The sequence below is a fragment of the Panthera tigris genome, chromosome D3, assembly GCF_018350195.1.
Source record: "Panthera tigris isolate Pti1 chromosome D3, P.tigris_Pti1_mat1.1, whole genome shotgun sequence".
Classification (NCBI taxonomy): Eukaryota; Metazoa; Chordata; class Mammalia; order Carnivora; family Felidae; genus Panthera; species Panthera tigris.
In genome coordinates, this window is record NC_056671.1 from 24318287 (window position 1) to 24339622 (window position 21336).

The following is a 21336-nucleotide window of genomic DNA, read 5'->3' on the forward strand; positions in this document are numbered from 1 at the left end:
GGTGAAGAAAAATCTTTCATACTCTCTTAGCAAGAACAGACCAAGAGTCCAAGAAAACTTTGTCCTTTTAACAGAGAGACAGCCAAATTCTAATTTTGCACCAACTTACTTTTTATATTAAAGCTTATTTGCTTGGGGTGCCTGAGTGGCTCAGTCAGTTGGACATCCAATCTTGATTTCTCCTCAGGTCATGGTCCCAGGGTTGTGGGATTGAGTGCTGTGTTGGGCTCCACGCTGAGTGAGCATCTTGCTTAAGATTGTTACTCTCTCTCCCTCTGCCTCTCTCCCCCTCTTGTGCTCTGTCTCTGTCTCTGTCTCTCTCTCTCAAAGAAAAAAAATAAAAAATATATTAAAAAGTTCATTTGCTTAATTAAATTTATTCTAATCTTAGCCAGTCATAACCAGCTTAAAATTCTTCTCTGAAGATTCCTTTTCTGCAAAACTTAGTGGCTTTAATTGCATATGTTAAAATTTAAAGCCTTCAAAAAGCCTGAATTTTTACTGAAAATAGAGAAGTAAACAGTTATGAACTATTAGCGTTTTGTGGGTTGAATGAAGTTCTTAACAGTTGGTTCAATATTCTGTGCGTTGTGTTTCAAATTATACTTTTTATAATTTCTAGAAAACATGCTTTCTCATAATGACTTTCTCGGTCTGACATAAAACATGTTTTGTTATTGATCTCCATTTATTAATTACCTCCTGTATTTTGTGTTATCTATCCATCTATCTTAAACTTCACAAGTAATTATAGTTAGAATAATAGTATTTATTTATATTTATTTATAACTATTATTATTTTTATTCCTTTCTTACTACATTTCTGTTTTCCTTCAATATTTCTTTTAGTGAAGGCCTATTGTTGATGCATTCCTTTGGTTTTGGTTTGTTTGTACAAATATTTATTTTACCTTTTGAAAAATTGTGATACATTAGCATACCATAAAATTCACCATTTAAAAGCATACAATTCAGTGTTTTTTTAGTATATTCACAACCATCACCACTAATTCCAGAACATTTCCATCACCTTCAAAAAAAGCCCTCATTGGGTCACCCATTTTCCCCTACCTCTAGCCCCCTGGCAACAAGTAATTTGCTTTCTGTCTCAATGGGCATGCCTTTCATGGACATTTGATATAAATGGAATCATACAAAGCGTGGCCTTGTGTCTGGCTTCTTTCCCTTAACATAGTGTTTTAAAGATTCATCCATGTGCTCATGTGTGTCAGTAGTTTATTGCTTTTCATTGTTCCATTGTATGGCTATGCCACATTTTGTTTATTCATTCATCAGTTGATGGACATTTGAGTTGTTGGCTTTTATAAATAATGCTTCTGTAAATATTTGTGTACAAGTCATATGGAACACAACAATTCATTTGGGTAAATCCTTTGGAGTGGAATTGCTGGGTCATATGATAACTCCATGTTTAACTTTTTGAGGATGTGACAAACCGTTTTCCAGAGTAACTTTACCATTTAAAATTCTACCAGCATTGTATGATGGCTCCTGTTTCAACTTCATTTTTGAACAATATTTTCTCTGGGTATAGACTTTTAGATTAGCTATTTCATCTTCCCTCATTTCTGTTAAGCTTTGAAGATAATGTGTCTTTTCCTGTCCTCTATCTGTTTTAATATTTTCTCTTTGTTTTTGGTTTTTAGGAGTTTGACCATGATGTGTATAGGTCTAGTTTTTTTGTTATTTTGGGGTTGAATGAAGTTCTTAACATTTGGTTCAGTATTCTATGCGTTGTGTTTCATCGGTTTTAGAAAATTCTTGGTCATGAGGTATTCAAATATTGCTTCTACTTCCTTCTCTTTCTTCTGAGATTTCACTGCAGGTGTGTTAGACTTCTTAGGCATGTTTCTTATTATGTCTCTTGTGTACCTATTTTCTCCCCACCCCTTTCTTTTTGGGTGTATTTCATTTTGGGTATTTTCTATGGACTTTTCTTCCAGTTTATTAATCCTGCCATTTGTTATGTCACATCTTGTAAACCCATCCACAAAGTTGCTAATTTGAGGTATTATATAGTTTAGTTTTGGGATGTACATTGAATTCTTTATTATAAGGTCACTTCTCCAGTGAGATTTTGTCTTAACCTATTTTGTTTTTGAAATATACAACTAATATGTGTTATCCATATGGGACTTCGGTGTAAATTCAAAAAAGGTCCTACTCTCTAGGCATAAGAATAACTTGGTGAGTGGAGAATAACTTTGTAAGACTTAAAAAGTGGTAGCCCCTTTCCTGTAGGCCATGCAGCTCTGGGCCAGGGGACAAAGGCTGGTTTTGTATCTCCCTTTTGTCTTCTCATCCAGACATACTTAGAAAGTGAACAGATTCTACAACTATATATATATATATATATATATATATATATATATATGTATATATATGCCCTAATATATAATAGTAAGCTATGCTCTGTTTTCAGAGGTTTTTTTTTCATATTTTGAAAAAAGCTAATATATGCATATAGTAAAATATCAGATAGTATAAAGTGGAAATGTTGGGTACCTTCCTAATCCTTTCCAGTCCTGAAATAATTTTCTATTGAGGCAGTTACTCTACTGGTTTATGTATTGTTTCTGGCATAATTAGTCCATATATATTTAAGCATGTAACTGTGTGTATGTTTATGTATTATTTCCTCCCCCCACCCCTTTTTTCATGGGATATAACATATTCTGTATCGCTGTTCTGCAACTTGATTCTTTTCTGTTTTTCCATATCAGTATGTAAAACCTGCCTCATTCTTTTGGCTGGATTTGTAGTGTCAATTATTGATCTGATTATTTTGATGTAATGAAAACTGTTTTTCTGTTGTCTAACATTTAGGTTATTTCTAACCTCATGCTAATACAAATGATGCTGTTATGAATATCTTGCATATGTGACTTTGCTTACATAGGTAAATGTGTCTTCAGGATAAATGACCAGAAGTGGAAAAAATTTCTAGAATTCAAAGGATACGTACCTTTTGTAACTATTCCTTAGTTCTATAATGAAATCATATCATTTACCACTTCCATCAACAATGTATGAATGTAACTATTTCTTTATTCCCCTTACTATGAAAATGTACTGATAATTTTTTTACATTAGTATGAGAGAAGAAAAATAATATCTCAGGGTTTAATTTTCTTTTAAAATAACTGAAGTCATGGGGTGCCTGGCTGGCTCTGTTGGTTGAGCACATGACTCTTGATCTCAGGTTCGAGAGTTTAAGCTCCATGTTGGACCTGGAGCTTACTTTAAAAGAAAAAACAAAAAAACTGAAGTCACACATTAAAAAAAAATGTGCTTAAAAGCCATGTGGATCTCCTTTCTTACTGCCTGTGCATATTCTTTGTCCATTGGATTTTTTATTTGTAGATTTTTATATAGTAAGAAAATTAGCTTTTTATTATATGTTGCAAAGAGTTTTAAAATTGATTTGTTACTCATATTTTCACTTTTTTTAAATTTATTTTTTCTTAGATATTTAAAGCTTTTATGTTGTCAGATTTATGTCTTTTATGTCTTTAGGTTGTGTTATAATTAGAAAGGCCTTCCTTAGCTTAGATGATAAGAAATTCTTCTATATTTCATTTTAATAATTTAATAGTTTATTTTAAACATTTAATTCTTTGATTCATGTATCATTTTTTGATATAAAGGATGATAAGTATTTTTCTGTATCATTTGAATGCTCAAAATTTATAACTGGTCTGGAACTATTACAGTTTAGTAATTGTACGTGGCTGAGTATTCTGAGCCTATTTCATTTATGTTATTGCCACTATCATTTCAAGATGAGTTTGTCAGAGGATCATTGAAAAATATCGACCATGTTAATATTTGTTGACATCCTTAAACTGTAAATACTGGAAATATATGAGAAAAGAAAGAATATTATAATCAGTTAATCTAACTAAATTACTGATTCAGAAGTTTATTTTATTTTAGTTTAGTTTATTTTTTTGAGAGAGAAAGAGCACAAGTGAGTGAGGGGCAGAGAGACAGAATCCCAGAAGGGATAGAGAGAGAGAGAGAGAGAGAGAGAGAGAGAGAGAGGGAGGGAGGGAGGGAGAGAGAGAGAGAAATAAGTGGGGTTCACCCAAAGTGGGATCATGTTTTTACCTGAAGTGGGGCTTGAGCTCACCTGATGAGAGACTTGATCTCACGAACTGTGAGATCATGACCTGAGCCAAAGTCAGATGCTTAACGACTGAGCCACCTAGGAGCCCTGAAATTTCATTTTATTTTTTAAAATCTCCATGGTACTATCCACTCTGTTTCTGAATTTAATATGGCCAGTTTTTCCAAGTACTGTATATATAATCTGAAATACATGCAGGGGCCTTTTTTCCCCCCTCTCTGTCATGCCAAGGTTATTAATAGCAGAGAAGATAAAGAGGAACTAGGTAGATTATATTCCTTTCTTTAACCATACACAAAATGCTATTTATTAGCCTCCTAAGGATAACACCATAACTAGCTTATTAGAAACAGGACTAGTTTGACAGTTTAGAAGCTTCTGTGGACACTTATTAGAGTGCTTTTTTCTTTTAAATTTATGGACACGTGGTGGTGGTGATTTAGTATTTATTTATAATCTAGTATTTATAATCTGTCTGCACTAGCACTTTTCCATGGTGTTTTACTTTGCTCTCAGAGGCTTTATTTAGTAGTTTATACCAGAGGGTTTTTGTTTGTTTGTTTTTTAAGTAGGCTCTACACCCAACATGGGGCTTGAACTCATGACTCTGAGATCAAGGGTCACATACTCTACCAACTGGGCCAGCTAGGCACTCTAGTTTATAACAGAGTTTTAGCAACTTCCTGTCTGGGAACATACTCTACCAAAAAGATCCTTTGATCTCATATGTATGGTATCTCCTGTCTGAGATTCACAGTGTGTAAAATAAAAGCTCTGAGGTCTTCCACTAAAGCAGAAACTCGTTTTCCTTGTTCCTCCAAGTATCCTGAGGACCTAGGGTTCTTAGGGGTGCATAATTTGGGAAATGTTACTTTATATTACTGTATATGGAGGTAGTGGAATGCAGAACTTTTCTTAATTTGATTCTTATTTGTGTTGGCATTGAACCAAATTATTACTCTGAGAAGTAGGGAGGGGATGCTCTAATAGTAGGATCATGTCTTTTTCACTTTTAAGCTACATTTGAAGCTAACCATTTTACTGTTAAAGGCTGTTATTTATATTTTTATGTCATACCCTTGAGTTTTCAAATATAGAATTGGTTTTCATAACTTATGGCTAGTACTGCCCTTATTTTGGACTCCTGATGACTATATTTTCCAAAATGAAATCAGTTTTATACATTGTCAGTATCTCAATACATTGGTTTGATGATGTGGATAAAAAAATTAAGAATCAAGACTCTTTAAAGGAAAATCCTTGTTTGGTAAATGTTACATAGTCCGTTAATTTTCAAACAGTATGTTTCATGATCATAATTTAAAACAGCAACAACAGACTAACCAGAATACAATCTTGGTTTGTCACTTCCAGTATGAGGAAGTTGAGAGATATAACTTGAACACTGATATTGGACATTTCTAGAATATATTTTATTATTATTATTTTTTTAATTTTATTTTATTTTGAGAGAGAGAATGCACAGAGAGAGAGAGGGAGAGAGAATCACAAGCAGGCTCTGCATTGCCAGCACAGAGCCCAATGCAGGGCTCGAATTCTCGAACTGTGAGATCAGGACCTGAGCCGGAAACCAAGAGTCGGACACACAACTAACTGAGCCACCCAGGCGCCCCAAGAATATTTTTAATGTTTCAAATTGTCATGGAAATCTAGTTCATGATATTCCTGTAAACAGGAAAAATAGTAATTGTCTGTGTGAAGATTAGCTCTGCTTTTTTCCTCCTTTCTGTGGAATTTGTCCTTTGTCCTCTGTGAAGAGTCTGGTACTTTTTAAGTATTGGTTGTGTTACATCTCAGATCTGTCCTCTTTTTTTTTTTTTTTTTAAGATTTATTTATTTAAGTAATCTCTATACCCAACATGGGACTCGAACTCATAACCCTGAGATTAAGAGTCACATGCTCTACCACTTGAGCCAGCCAGGCACCCCTGTGTTCTTTTGAATGGAGGGACTTAGTCTTAAAGAAAGACATGAGGAAGAAAATTATACTTTACACTTTTTGTTTTAATTGTACTCAGGGCAAGTCTGCTTAGAATTGCAAACTGTCTCTCTGGATACTGATGTCGTAAGTTTCTTCTCTTGGCACTCTGATGCAGTTCCTAATTTTCCTATTTTAAAAATAAGTAACGTTTGACTCATTCACCACTCCCTTTGGTTTTAAGGTCAGTGTTATTAAGTCATAGGAAACTTAATGATTTGGAAGAAATCAACATAAAAAACGGGTCTTAAATTGCCAAGATACAGTTTACGGCAGGTATTTTGTTTTTCTTTTTGGTGATTTACAAAAACTGGTGTTTGTCTTTGAAATTCCATGGTAGAAGCCCAATTACCAAATTTGTCAGTCTAAAAGATTCATTGATACATTAAAATTTATGTTTTTAAATTTTTAAAATTTTAAAATTTTAGAACTCACATATACTTACTGTATAACATTTGGATAAGAAAGGTAACTCTGGGGTGCCTGGGTGGCTCAGTTGGTTGAGTGCCTGACTTCGGCTCAGGTCATGATCTCGCGGTCTGTGAGTTCAAGCCCCGCGTCGGGCTCTGTGCTGACAGCTCAGAGCCTGGAGCCTCTTTCAGATCCTGTGTCTCCTTCTCTGTCTGCCCCTCCCTGTTCATGCTCTGTCTCTCTCTCTCTCAAAAATAAATAAACATTAAAAAAATAAAAAAAAATAAAGATAACCCATAATTTTATATCCAGAGATAACTTAGCATAGTTATTATTTTGATCATTTATTTCATTTTCTGAGTGCAACTATCTTAATATAGTTTAGATCATGTTTTCTGTATTGACTTGTATTTGTATTTTTTCCCTTAATATAAATAACTTTATGCACGTGTGTATGTAATCTCTACACCCAACATGTGGCTTTAACTCAGGTCCCAAGATCAAGAGTCTCATGCTCTACTGAGTGAGCCAGCCAGGCACCCTCACTTAGTAGAACTGTAAATTGCCAGGAAAAAGTCTAAGTATTCTTTTGCATTCACTCATTCATTCATTCATTCATTCATTTATTCAGTCATTCTGTCAATCCAAAAAGTATGAATATAAATATGCATGTTTTTTAAAGTTTGTTTTGAGAGAGAGAGGCAGAGAGAGAGGGAGAGAGAGAATTCCAAGCAAGTTCCTCCGTGAGTGCAGAGCCTGATGTAGGACTCCATTTCACGAACCACAAGAACACAACATGAGCAGAGATCAAGATTAGGATGCTTAACCAACGGAGCCACTCAAGTACCCCTAAATATGTATGTTTATAACTATATGTATATATATAAAACAGATATATATATATATATATACATGCATTCAAAGTACTATGTTGGCTGCTGCTTTGAAAGGTTATTAACTTTCAGGCTACAAAAGTTTACTATATAAAGCAGACCATGAAGAATGTCTCTGTTCTTTTATTTATTTATTTTTACTTTTGAGAGAGCACAGGCAGGGAAGGGGCAGAGAGAGAGGGGGACAGAAGATCTGAAGAAGGCTCTGCGCTGACAGCAAGAGCCTGATTAAGGGACTTGAACTCACGAACCGTGAGATCATGACCTGAGCCGACGTCAGACGCTCAACCAACTGGACCACCCAGGCACCCCAGAATGTCCCTCTTCTCTTGAAATTCAGACAAAGAAACCCTCTGGATTATCTGACAAAGTTTCTTTGTTTGTAGATTCCTCTCTTTGGTGCTAAGACTATTGGTCGGAGAAGTCCTGATGGACCAGTGTTGAGCAAAGCTGAATTTGTTGAGAAAGTTCGTCAGAGTAACCAGGCCTGTCATGATGGAGATTTTCATACAGCTATTGTTCTGTACAATGAAGCCCTGGCTGTTGACCCTCAGAACTGCATCTTATACAGCAATAGATCTGCAGCCTATATGAAAATCCAGCAGTATGACAAGGCACTGGACGATGCAATCAAAGCTCGACTTCTCAATCCCAAATGGCCAAAGGTAGAAATTTCATTCACTTTCACAGAATCTTTTGTGCTGATTTCTTATTTTAATGTATCATTTCATTGAATTTGCAGTTGTTAATATTTTGATACTCTGTACTTCAGCAAAATGTTGAAAGGCCTCATTGAGCTGGTATGCTAGTGAATGGCTTCCTTTTTTATGCTTTGTAATAGTGCTCTCCATGTTCAAGTTTAATTCTTTTCCTGTATGTTTGAAATTTGAAATTTTTTTCTACTCAGCTTCTTGATAGGATACATTTTAGTCATTTATATAGGTTTCCACGTCTCCTTTTTACACAGATGTTTTAGATGGAGATGGTTTTTTTCTTTGAATTTAAAAGAATTAATTTTATTCTGTCAATCGTTGCTTGTTTTCAGAATGGTATTTAACCAGAAAAACTTTTTTTCCTAATACATCATTTTAATTATCTATGTTCCCTTGGATAGTTTTAGGTTTGAATGATCTTTGTTTTGTATATACTTTATTTTCAGTGTGCCTGTTTGCTGTCTAACCCCCATTAAGATGTACTGAAGTGTTTGAGATCCTTTTTATTGAGCCACGAAACCATTTGATACCATTTTTGGCTTTCTGTTGCATTAACAAAGGTTCATGGATATTTGCTAGAGATTTAAAAAATATTCTTACTGTCTTATTAATGCTATAGTTACATTAATTTATACTTTAACTGTGGTAGGTACTTTTGGCCTCGTTCAGTGGAATTTCCAGTATTGCTGCTGCCTCATGAATTGTTTAGTATTGTGTAATTCCCTAACAGAGTTGTTTTGTAACTATAATTACTGCAAATTAAACAAAATCTATTTTAAAAAATTGTTATAGGACACCACTTGGGGGTTAGAATGTTGTTTTCAAAGGACGAACCCAGGTTCAAATTCCTTCTCTTTTGTTAATGGCTCTCTTTTGTCTGGCTTTTGGTAAATTTCTTAACTTCTCTAGGGTTAAGATAAATGGAATAATAATACCTATCTTGTGAGGCCATTTAAGAGTCAGAGATAATTTGTTACTTGTACATAGTATGCATTTGATAGATAATAGCTATGATTGTGACATTTTTATCGAAGGTACAAGTAAGTAGGTTATTCTAGCAAAGCTTGGCATGTGTCTTCTCTTTCTCTTTCCCTTTTTCTTTTAAACCTGTGGTTGATTGCAATGAGCCTGATAAATAGCTTAATTCTCAAATTAAGTATTTCCATTCTTTCCTTTTTTGGATCCACTTATTTTATGTCCTTCCTATATTTGTGAACATTTTAAAACTTTCATCTTTTTCCTTTTTTCTGTCATTCTACTTTCTTTTGTCACCCTCTTGCGATTTAGCACACACACACACACAAAATAGCTGAAAAAGGTGCACTTTTATGATTATAGATAAAAAAAATCAACCTTTCAAGGTAATCTTACCAAGTTTTAGTCTCTGATGTTTTTCCCCTTATGATAAGTGAAGTTGTTCTATGGTTACCACTTGCATTAATATTTCAGCTCCATATTTGGCTTCAAGGAAAACTAATTTAGGAATATCTAGAATTATGTAACATGTAAATTAGTTTTTATTATTGAAATCATGAAAGGGTTTTCATATACAATGTGATTCATAATAAAATTAATTTATAAAGAAATTTCCACTACTGTATAAATTCTTTCCATTTCATAAAAACTTTATTTTATACTTAGTTTTCTAGGAATATACTTACAATATAAAAGAAGGTTAAGTTGTACTGTTTTGTTGTAAAGATATGTCTGTTGAAATTTTATCAATTTTTTTTCCTTTGCTGAAAAGACTATCTTTTCCCCATTGAATTATCTTTAGTGCCTTTGTCACAAATCATTTGAGCATAAAAGTGTGGGGCTATTATTGGTCTTTCTATTTTGGCTTTTCTAACTTTCTCATTAAAATCTTTTTGCCTTTTGAAGTCTTTTTCTGAAATGTCATTATTGTCTAGTTTGATTAGGGAAAACATTAATTCTAATTTCTATTTATGGTAATTAAAAAAAGTGTTTTAAAAATGTTTATTTATTTTTGAGAGAGAGAGAGAGACAGAGTGCGAACAGGGGAGGGTCAGAGAGAGAGGGAGACACAGAATCTGAAGCAGGCTCCAGGCTCTGAGCTGTCAGCACAGAGCCTGATGCGGGGTTCAAACTCACGAACAGTGAGATCGTGACCTGAGCTGAAAGTCAGACACTTAACCAACTGAGGCACCCAGGCATCCCTCTATGGTAATTTTTTATGTAAATATCTCAGGGCTCCAGCGATTGGATAGAGTCTTTTATTTGTGTCTATTTTGTCTGAATGAGAAATGATTTTGGTGTGTTATGGGCTGCAAAAGAGGTTATGAAAGCCTCTAAAAAGAATAAGCTCAGTGTTATTACCAAATTATGATAGTTATCTCCAACTGCCTCTTAGCTATTGTCTGTTTATGTTCATTCTTTTGTGTCCTGTTTAAGAAATATTTATCTTACTCGGGGTTATAAAGTTTTTCTTAGGTTTTCTTCTAGAATTTTTATAGTTCTTACCTTTCGGTCTTTGATTCATTTCAAGTAAATTTTGTGGTATGTTGTGAGATAGGGGTCAAGATGTATTATTATTTTTTCAATATAGATAACCATGTTCCAGCAACATTTGTTGAAAAGACTATCCTTTCCCCATTGAATGATCTTTGGTGCCTTTGTCACAAATCATTTGACCCCATAAAGTATGGTGCTATTATTGGTCTCTATTTTGTTCCATTGACCTATCTATCCTATGCCCTAAATGCACTGTCTTGATTACTGTAGCTTTATTTATTTATTTATTTATTTATTTATTTATTTATTTTTAACGTTTTTATTTATTTTTGAGACAGAGAGAGACAGAGCATGAATGGGGGAGGGTCAGAGAGAGGGAGACACAGAATCTGAAGCAGGCTCCAGGCTCTGAGCTGTCAGCACAGAGCCCGACGCGGGGCTTGAACTCATGGACCGCGAGATCATGACCTGAGCTGAAGTCGGCCGCTTAACCGACTGAGCCACCCAGGCGCCCCTACTGTAGCTTTATTGTAAGTCTTGACATCAGATATTGTGAGTTTTCCATCTTTTTTTTTTTTTAATGTTTATTTATTTTGAGAGAGAGAGAGAGAGAGAGAGAGAGAATGCATGTTTGAGTTGGGGAGGGGTAGAGAGGGAGGAAGAATCCCAAGCAGGTTACTTGCTGTCAGCTTGGAGCCCAACGCGGGACTTGATCTCACGAACTGAGATCATGACTTGAGCCAAAATCAAGAGTTGGACATTTAACTGACTGAGCCATCCAGGCTCCCCTGAGTCTTTCATCTTTATTCTTCTTTTCCTAGGTTGTTTTTGATATTATCAGTCTTTGTATTTTTATATAAGTTATGAAACCATCTTATCAATTTTTTCAAAAAGGCTCCTGGGAAATTAATGGGGTTGCATTGAGCTTTTAGAGCAGTTTGGAAAGAATTGCCACCTTAACTTTATTCAGTTTTCTAATCATGAACATGGTATCTGTCCCCATTTATTTAGTCCTTCTTTCATTTTCCTTTGTAACCTTTTGTAGTTTCTAGTGTTCAGTCTTGTACATATTTTATTAAATTTATTCCTAAGTATTTTGCTTTTTGATGCTATTATAAATCGATTTAAAAATTTTTATTTTCTATTTCTTCATTGCTAGTATATGGAAATGGAATGGATTTTTGTACTTGGTATCATGTGACCCTGTTAAATTCACTATCAAGTTCTAGTGGGGTTTTTTGCAGATGCCTTAGGATTTTTTCTGCACATGATCATATAACCTGTAAGTAATGACAGGTCTTTTTTTCTTTTGCATATGCTTTTTATTTCTTTCTCTTGATCCATTGTACCTGTTAGGATATCCAGTCTAATTCTGAATAGAAATGGTGACAGCAAACTTCCTTATTCATTCTTGGTCTTAGTGGGAAGGCATTGAGCTTTTCTTTGTTGAGAATGATGTCCTTAATCTGGTGGAGGATGTTCCCTTCAATTTCTGTTATGACTGAGTGTTGAATTTTGTCATTTTTTCTTCATTAATTGAAATTATAATTTTTTTCTCATTTAGTCTGTTAATATCATAAATTAAATTGATTCTGTTTTGGAATGTTAGGCCAAGCTTACCTTCCATGGGATAAATACCACTTAGTTATTATGTCTTAATCCCTTTTATGTATTGTTGGATATGATTTGCTATAATTTTGTTAAGAGTTTTTGCATCTTTGTGAAAGATATTGATCTGTTTTCTTTTCTGATGATGTCTTTGATTTTGGTATCAGAGTGATACTGGCTTCATACAATGAAGTGTTCTCTCTTCTTGTATTTTTTGAAAGAGTTTTTGTTGGATTGGCATTGTTTGTTTCTTAAATATTTGGTAGAATTCACCAATTAAGCCATAATTGCATGTAGTTTTCTTTATGAGAAGTTTTTATTTTTATCTTTTTATATTTTAAAGTTTATTTATTTATTTTGAAGGGGAGGGAGGGGTAGAGAAAGGAAGAGAAAGAATCCCGAGCAGGCTGCACGCTGCCAGCACAGAGCCTGATGCCAGTCTTGACCCCATGAACCTCAAGATCAATACCTGAGCCGAGATCAAGAGTTAGACGCTGAACTGACTGAGCCACCCAGACGCTTCTGTGGGAAAGTTTTAATTATGAATTCAATTTCTCTGATTGATATAAGACCATTCAAGTTTTCTGTTTCTTCTTAGTTTGGTATTTTGTTTGTTTCACTTAATTTTTACATTTAATTTGGGTTGCAAATTTATTGCTGTAAATTTGTTGATAACATTCCCTTACTATCCTTTTAATTTAATTTCTGTAGGATCTTTAGTGATGTCCTTTCTTTCATTCCTGTTATTAATTTGATATTAATTAATTTCTCTGTCTTATCTCATTAGTCTGCTTAGGGATTTATCAATATTATTCATCTTTCCAGACAATCAGCTATTAATTTCATTGATTTTGAATATTATTGTACATTTTCTCTTCCATCAATTTCTGTTCTTTATTTCCTTCTTTATAATTATTTTACATTTAATTTGCTCTCTCTTCCTTTTTCTTTTTTTTTTTTTAATATTTATTTTTGAGAGAGACAGAGTGTGAGTGGGGGAGGGGCAGAGAGAGGGAGATACAGAATCTGAAACAGGCTCCAGGCTCTGAGCTGTCAGCACAGAGCCTGACATGGGGCTCAAACCCACAAACAGTGAGATCATGACCTGAGGTGAAGTTGGACACTTATGATTGAGCCACCCAGGCGCCCCTTCCTTTTTTTTCTTAAGATGAGAACTTAGGCCATTGATCTTAAATATTCTTTTTTTTTTTTTTTTAATTTATTTATTTACTTTGAGAGAGAGACAGAGTGAGTGGAGGAGGGGCAGGGAGAAAGAGAGAATCCCAAGCAGGCTCCGTGCTGCCAGTGCAGAGCCCGATGTGGGGCTCAACTCATGAACCATGAGATCATGACCTGAACTGGAACCAAGAATTGAAGACTTAACTGCCTGAGCCACCCAGGCAACCCTTAAATCTTTTTTTTTTTTTTTTAACTTTAATTTAATTTTTTTGTGGGGAGGGGCAAAGGGAGAGGGAGAGAGAGAATCTTCAGCAGGCTCTGCACCCAGCACAGATCCTGATGCAGGGTTTGATCTTACGACTGTGATATCTTGACCTGAGCGAGTTGGATGCTTAACCAACTGAGCTACCCAGGTGCCTTTTCTTCTTTTTTTAAGAAATATAAGCACTTAAAGTCAAAATTTTCTTTGCTAGTACTTCTTTTGCTGCATCCCACAAATTTTGATGTCATATTTTGTCATTCTGTTTAGAATAGTTTTGAATTTTCCTTGGCAGTACTTACTTAATCCATGGGTTATTTTAGAAGTATATTGTCAAATTTCCTAATATTTCTTATTTTTAAAGTTATCTTATTGTTGATATCTAACTTAATCCCATTGTGGATAAAGAACACAATTGACATGATATTAATTTTTTAAAATTTACTGGGGCTTGTTTTATGGCCCATCATGTTTTATCCTGGTGAAACCTGCTATGAGTGCCTGAAAGGAATATGTATTCTGTAGTTGTTAGGTGTAGTTCTATAGATATCAGTTAACTCAAGGTGATTGATACTGTTTATGTCTTCTAGGTCTTTGATGACTTATTATTTTTTGGTCTAATTATTCCATCAATTGTTAGAATAGAGAAGTTAAAATCCACAACTAAGATTTTGGAATTGGCTCTTTTTTTTTAATATTGTGAATTTTTGCTTCATGATTTTTAAAGCTCTGTTATTAACATATACCACTTTATTATTATTTTGTGTTCTTGATGAATTGATCCTTTTATCATTGTGCTAGGTCCCTTTTTATCTTTGGTAGTAATTATTGTCGTAAGGTATATCTGCTTGATTCTAATATAGCCACTTCAGTTTTTTTATTCTTACTCTTTGCATTATGTATCTTTTCTATCCATATATTTTCAGCTTCTCTGGGTCTTTACATTTCATATTCATCTTTTTTTGACAATATATATTATTTCTTTTTTTAAAAAAAGTTTATTTTTGAGAGAGAGAGACAGAAAGAGTGAGCGAGCTCAGAGAGGAGCAGACGTAGAGGGAGACAGAGAATCCCAAGCATTCTCCATGCTGTCAGCACAGGGCCTGATGCAGGACTCAATCTCATGAACAGAGAGTTCATATCATGAGTGGAAATCAAGAGTTGGATGCTCAACTGACTGAACCACCCAGGCACTCCTGTTTCTTGCTTTTTAAATCAATTTTTTCAGTCTCTGCCTTTTAATTGGAATCTGTGTTTATTAACATTCAATGTAATTATTGATGTTGATTTTTTTTTTCTGTACCATTTTATTTGTATTCTCTGTTTTTTCCTGTTACTCTTTTCCTGATGTTTATTGGTTTATTTGACTACTTTTTGAGTTGATTTGTTCTTTTCTTTTGAGAGTTTTTCATTGTTTTTGATTGTTATTGATGTTGTTTGGCAGGTTGTTATTATTTTGATTGTTATTTTTTTAGAGACAGAGAGAGGGAGAGGGTACAGGGGCAGAGGAAGATAAGAGAATCTTAAGTAGGCTCCACACTCAGATTGTGGGCTCAATCCCACAACCCTGGTATCATGATCCAAGCCAAAATCAAGAGTCAGACACTCAACTGACTGAGCCACCCAGGGGCCCCTGGCAGGTTATTATCTTGGTTAGAATAGAATTGCATACTTTGTTTCTTGAATTGCAGCTCTAGTTTCAGTACAGATATTTTGTCTTTATTTGAGCTACTCAAGGATTAGCCAAAGATGTGGGTAGACAGAATTTGAGTATCCCTTTTCTGGTTCTTGTCCTTCTGGGATTCTTTTCCTCCTTGGCCACAGGCAGTGGTTTCCTGTGCTTCAGTATTCTGATTTCCCCAGCCAGAATGACAGTGCTCCAGTCACCCTGGTCACCACTCTGATTGGGAACTCACTTAACAGCTCTCTTTCTCCAGAATCTGTTGGCTTCTATTCACTCTCCAGTGCTTTCAGGTAGGTTATTTTTGTGTTGTATCTAGATTTTGTAGTTGTTTTCTTTGTGGGAGTGGGTTCACTAGGATCTTGCTCAGTAGTTAGTGGAAACAGAAGTGATGTCTTCTCAGTGATCTAAGGTTCCTCATTTTCAGTGGATCCCAACAAAGTCATCTTGCTTCCTTAGGCCCAGTAGCTTTCTTGATGTTTTGAGTTCTCTTTTTAGGGTCATTGTTCCTAGTTACTCATCTTATTCATTTACAATATTTATTTCTGTTTCCTTTTTCATTCATTCATTATATTGGTGAATAGCCCTTCTGCATTCTGTATTCCTTATATATCTTATGCAGTGTATTTCCACAGCCAGTATTATAGTCTAGGTTATTATAGTTTCATTCTTACTTTGTTGTGAGTTAAAAAAAAGTTTTTTTAAATGTTTTTATTTATTTATTTATTTATTTATTTACTTACTTACTTATTTTATTTTTTTTTCAACGTTTTTTATTTATTTTTGGGACAGAGAGAGACAGAGCATGAACGGGGGAGGGGCAGAGAGAGAGGGAGACACAGAATCGGAAACAGGCTCCAGGCTCCGAGCCATCAGCCCAGAGCCTGACGCGGGGCTCGAACTCACAGACCGCGAGATCGTGACCTGGCTGAAGTCGGGCGCTTAACCGACTGCGCCACCCAGGCGCCCCTGTTTTTATTTATTTTTGAGACAGAGAGAGACAGAGCATGAGCAGGGGAGGGGCAGAGAGAGAGGGAGACACAGAATCCAAAGCAGACTCCAGGCTCTGAGCTGTCAGCACAGAGCCCGACGCGGGGCTCAAACTCACGGACTGTGAGATCATGACCTGAGCTTAATTCAGACGCTTAACCGACTGAGCCACCCAGGCGCCCCTGTCGTGAATTTTTTTATTGTAACAATATTCTAATGAAAAACTTTCTGTTGTTTCGTGTTTCCAAGTAACCTGATATTCAAGACTCTGCACAAATGGTTATATTTCCCCCTTTATTACCTGCTGCTGGGATGACAAACCTGCTCTTTTTATTGATTGTGTCTTTTCCTTTTTTTTCTTCCTTCCTGTTTATGCCAAACTGTGCCTGGAGTTTTGTTCCTTGCTTCCACTTGTCTAATTCAATTCTCATCTTTCCCTGAAAGCTACATTGAGCTTCTGTGAATATGATAGTCATTTTGCTAATTTCAATTAATTATTTATATTGTTTTATATATATATATATATACATATATATATATGTATATATATATGTATATATATATATACATATACACACACATACATAAAAATGTATGTTACTTAAGTGTATCTGAGTCTTTAGCTTGAAAGTGCCTGGAAAGCTTGTCTTCTACTATAGCCCAGACATTGCAGAGAGAGAGAGGGACAGAGGATCTGAAGCAGGCTCTGTGTTGAAAGCACAGACCCTGATGCAGGGCTTGAACTCGTGAACTGTGAGATCATGACTTGAGCCGAACTTGGACGCTTAACCGACTGAGCCACCCAGCCATCCATCCTTAAAATTTTCTTTTCACTTTAGTGTCTAAGTCAAAGAGAAAAGAGATATAATTGTGCATTTCCGTCTTGAAGACTTCTAAGGAAGTAGATGTCGCAGACCATAAGCTTTGACAATATAAGTTTTCTTTTTTTTTAATTAGCCAATTTTCTCAATAGATTTAGTTCACTTTTTAATCAGTTGTGGAAGGGATCTAACATTTCTTTCAAATCTCCCACCTTAAAACCTTTCATGTATTTAGTGAGTTAGCATAGTATAATGTAAATAGGATGTACAGGCAGTCTTCACTTTGCATGGTAGGACAGTACCATAGAGGCAACTGTACAAGCTGAAAAATCTTACATGAACTTTGCAATGATTTCAACTGTTCTGTGGCCTTTTTAAAATTTTTTAATATTTTTACTTAAAAAACTTTTGATGTTTATTTATTTTTGAGAGAGAGAGAGAAAAATTGTGCCTGCACGCGCACGCACACAAGCTCACACACACACATATGCACGTGCAAGGGGGAGGGGCAGAGAGAGAGGGAGACACAGAATTGAAAGTAGGCTTCAGGCTCTGGGTGGTCAGCACAGAGTCCAGTGTGGGGCTCGAACTCATGAATGACAAAATCATGACCCGAGCCAAAGTTGGACACTTAACTGAGAGCCATCCAGGTGCCCCAAGAATGGAAAAACTATTAAAACAGATATTTAGTACATTGTGCTTTAAAATGTTAGAAACATTGAGAATTTGTTTTATTTTTTTGTAAAAAACTTCTCTGTAGTTATTTGAATTGTTCTTGTTGCTTTCTTCTCATCGTATAAATTACAGTACAGAGTATCTTTTCTGTGCCTTGGTGAATTGTCATACTACTTTCTAGTTTGGGTCAGCTTATAAAATGTTAATCTTCAGTGTGAAATATCTCTGAGCATTCCTGCAGTTACAGTAATTTTGCCAGAATAATGTTCTCTGGAACATTTTAGCCTTTTGGTCACAACCACTTTCCTCATTTACGTTGACAAGTTCATTCTCAAAGTTCTTCTAACTGGACCTCTTCAACAGTGGCTGTGTCAACATTCCCATCGTCCACTATTTCTTCTATAACTCTCTTTGTGTTTGAGCTGAATTTTATCTTCAGCATTATCACTCTTTATTTCTTTGCTGCATTCATCTTTGTTCCTCAATTCTCCTTTTCCAAAACCCATTTTTATAAAATGTCCACACGGGTTTGTCACTGGAAGATAAAGGGGCATCACAACCACCTTTTTGCTGTTTCTGTGTGAGCTGAATAACAGATGTATGCAGTGACCAATCATCACAGAGTTTGAAACGAGTGATGTGATTGGTCATTAATCATGATGCATAACTCTTAATTATATAGCAATTGTGGACTGAAAAACCAGCAGTGGAATTTGTACTTTATACATTTACTCAGTTAATATACCATGGTAATTGAAATTTGAATTGTGGTATTAGGGAATTGGTGTAATTTAACTGTGGTAACTGAAATCCTCGTATATTGAAACAACATACATGTGAAGCAAGAACTGCTGGGTTTTTGGAGTTGGATCTAAGTTATTTCGTCCTTACACGTTGCTTCACTTTCATATGCCTCAGTTTTCCCATTTGTAATTTGGGTTAATATCACAAACTTGAAAGGGTTGTATTGAGGATTAAATAAAATAATGGTAGGCACTTAGCAGAGCATTTTTCACATATAGTTTTTTTTAATATATTATGATTATTAATGGTGATCACCCTCATGGTGATATTTGTATTTAGACACACATAATTTTTTTCAAACTATCCAATAATTTTTTGACCATTTCTCTTCACTTTATAATAATCTCAGTAATTTTCTGAATCTTTCCAATTTCTACTGATCATTTTTCAAAAAGTGTGATGACAAAATGGGTAAAATATTCCATTAAGATATATCTGTTGCAGAGGGAAGGGGAGGAATTATTTTTTGCCACTTATAGAGGACATATACTCTTTTGAATAACTTATCAGATCCTACTGGTCTTTTTAAAGTATGCTATATTTCATTTATTTGATTTCAGTAAATATCTATTAGGCATTTACTATAAATGCAAGCATCGTTCTGCTTTTTCCTCTGATAATGGTATTCAGTTGATTTGTCTCCTTTTTTAAAATTTAGCATATTCATCTTTTTTCATTGTTTTGGTATTCTGCTTCTTTTCCATGATTAAAAAAAAATGCATCATTGAACTGTACTTGTATCCATTGGTTTTTGCTTTGTAACAAATCACTCCAAAACAGTGACTTAAAATAACAACCATTTATTTAGCTCAGGATTCTTTCTGTATGCCAGCTGAGTGACTTTTCTAGTCTGGGCTGACTCAGCTGATTTCTGCTGGACTTGCTCATGTGTTCAAGTTCAACTAGAGGTTTGCCTGATGGTTGGATCATTGAAGATAGTCTTACTCACATTTCTGACAATTGCTATGCTGTTGGCAACAGCAGCTGGAGAACAACAGTAACTGGGCCTTGTGCCTCTCATCATTTTCCCGAGCTTCTTCCCATGGTAATTGTAGGATTCCCCCAACTACAGGAGAGTGGAAGCAGCAATGTGCAAGCATTTTCTGACGACTCTCTTTCTACCAAATATGCTATTATCCTCTGGGGCAGAGTAGGTCACATGGCCAAGCCCAGAACCATGTAGGATGGGATTACCCAAGGGCATATATATAGAAAGGGAAGAATCTACAGCCATCCTTGTAATTTTCCCCAGTATTCTTTGTCAGTCAGATTATACACTTAGTGTGGTACATATTCACGTACCCCCCTTCCTAGAACATAACCCTCTTTAGTTGTTTGTATTTTGTTTTAACTTTTTACCCTAGATCTTTCTGGTCTGGAATTTTCTTGAATCACATCTTTTCAGACAAGTCTATTGTGAAGTAGTTTATATCATTTCAGTGTGAATTATGAGTTATAAAAAATAGTTATATTCTTTAAGGGTACCGTAGGAAAAGAAAACCAAAGGAATGGTAGATTTTCATATGGTATAACTATATAAAAACTATATAAGGGAAAGTTCCACAGCAGGACTTTCCCATTAATTGTAAAGCATACCACGAATACCTTGTCTTTCTGTATGAATTTAAAGCTCTTTCATATTTTCATTTTTTGATTATACTTGATGAGAGAATCCTATTATCAAGTATAATTCTTAATGAGAGAATATTATACATTGTCAGGTATTATACCTGATGACAGTTATATGTAAAAAAAAAATGTGAATATCTTGGCCCCATGTTTCCTTTTGGTTTACCTATATTATAATAGTAACAAAATATAATAGCTTTTGTTGAATGGTTATTTACCAAAAGATTGTCTGAATCTTTTTATTTGTGTATCAATTTTATACTCACAATCTTAGAAGTTAGATATAATTATTAGCCCAACTTTACAATAGTGAACATTTACAGTTAGTGAGAGATTAAATAACTTGTCTAGTACATCCAACTAGTAAAAGAGTTGGACTTTAACCCAGGTCTGTCCTATCTGAGTCTAAAGAATTTTTCCTTTATCCGTATACTGTACTACTTGCCTAAACAAAAGAGTTCATCAGTTAAGAGATTTTAAGAGTTCAGAATTCTCTTTTAAGTTTTAACACTGTTATGTTCATAAGATGTTGAGGATACTATTCAATTTCACTTTCCTATAATATAAACCAGACTCTGACAGTGCAGTTTTTTTTGCCTTTTACTTGTCATTACAAGTAAACAAAGTGTTTTAAATGCATTGAATTTTAAAAAGAAGTTTGTAAATGTATTGGAGCTTAATAACAGAAATGCATAAAATAATGTTTTTAAGCTATATATATATATATATATATATATATATATATATATATTTAAAAGTCCAGCATGGAACACATCCAGCATGGAACCCAACACAGGACTTGAACTCATGACCCTGAGATCAAGACCTGAGCTGAGATCAAGAACCACACTTAACTGACTGAGCCACCTAGGCACCCCTAAGTTAGATAATCTTAATAGTATGCATTCATTATATACTTTTGAGACCATATATGTTTTTTATAATTAACTTTTTTTTTTTTTTTAGCAAGAATTAAGTATATTTATTGAATAGTTCTGTGATGCTAGGCAGTGTTCTAAACCAAGAATACGGCAGAACAAAGTTACAACTAA

At 34.8% G+C, this 21336-nt stretch overlaps 1 protein-coding gene across 2 annotated transcripts in view; it reads left to right on the forward strand.

The window, feature by feature from the left end:
• Nucleotides 1–21336, forward strand: part of TTC28 (tetratricopeptide repeat domain 28) — a 626414-nt gene that overhangs the window by 31365 nt on the left and 573713 nt on the right. For both annotated transcript variants that reach the window (XM_042962136.1, XM_042962137.1), the window contains exon 2: nucleotides 7840–8118. In XM_042962136.1, coding sequence (XP_042818070.1) covers nucleotides 7840–8118 — 279 coding nt within the window. The remainder of the gene's footprint in view (nucleotides 1–7839; nucleotides 8119–21336) is intronic.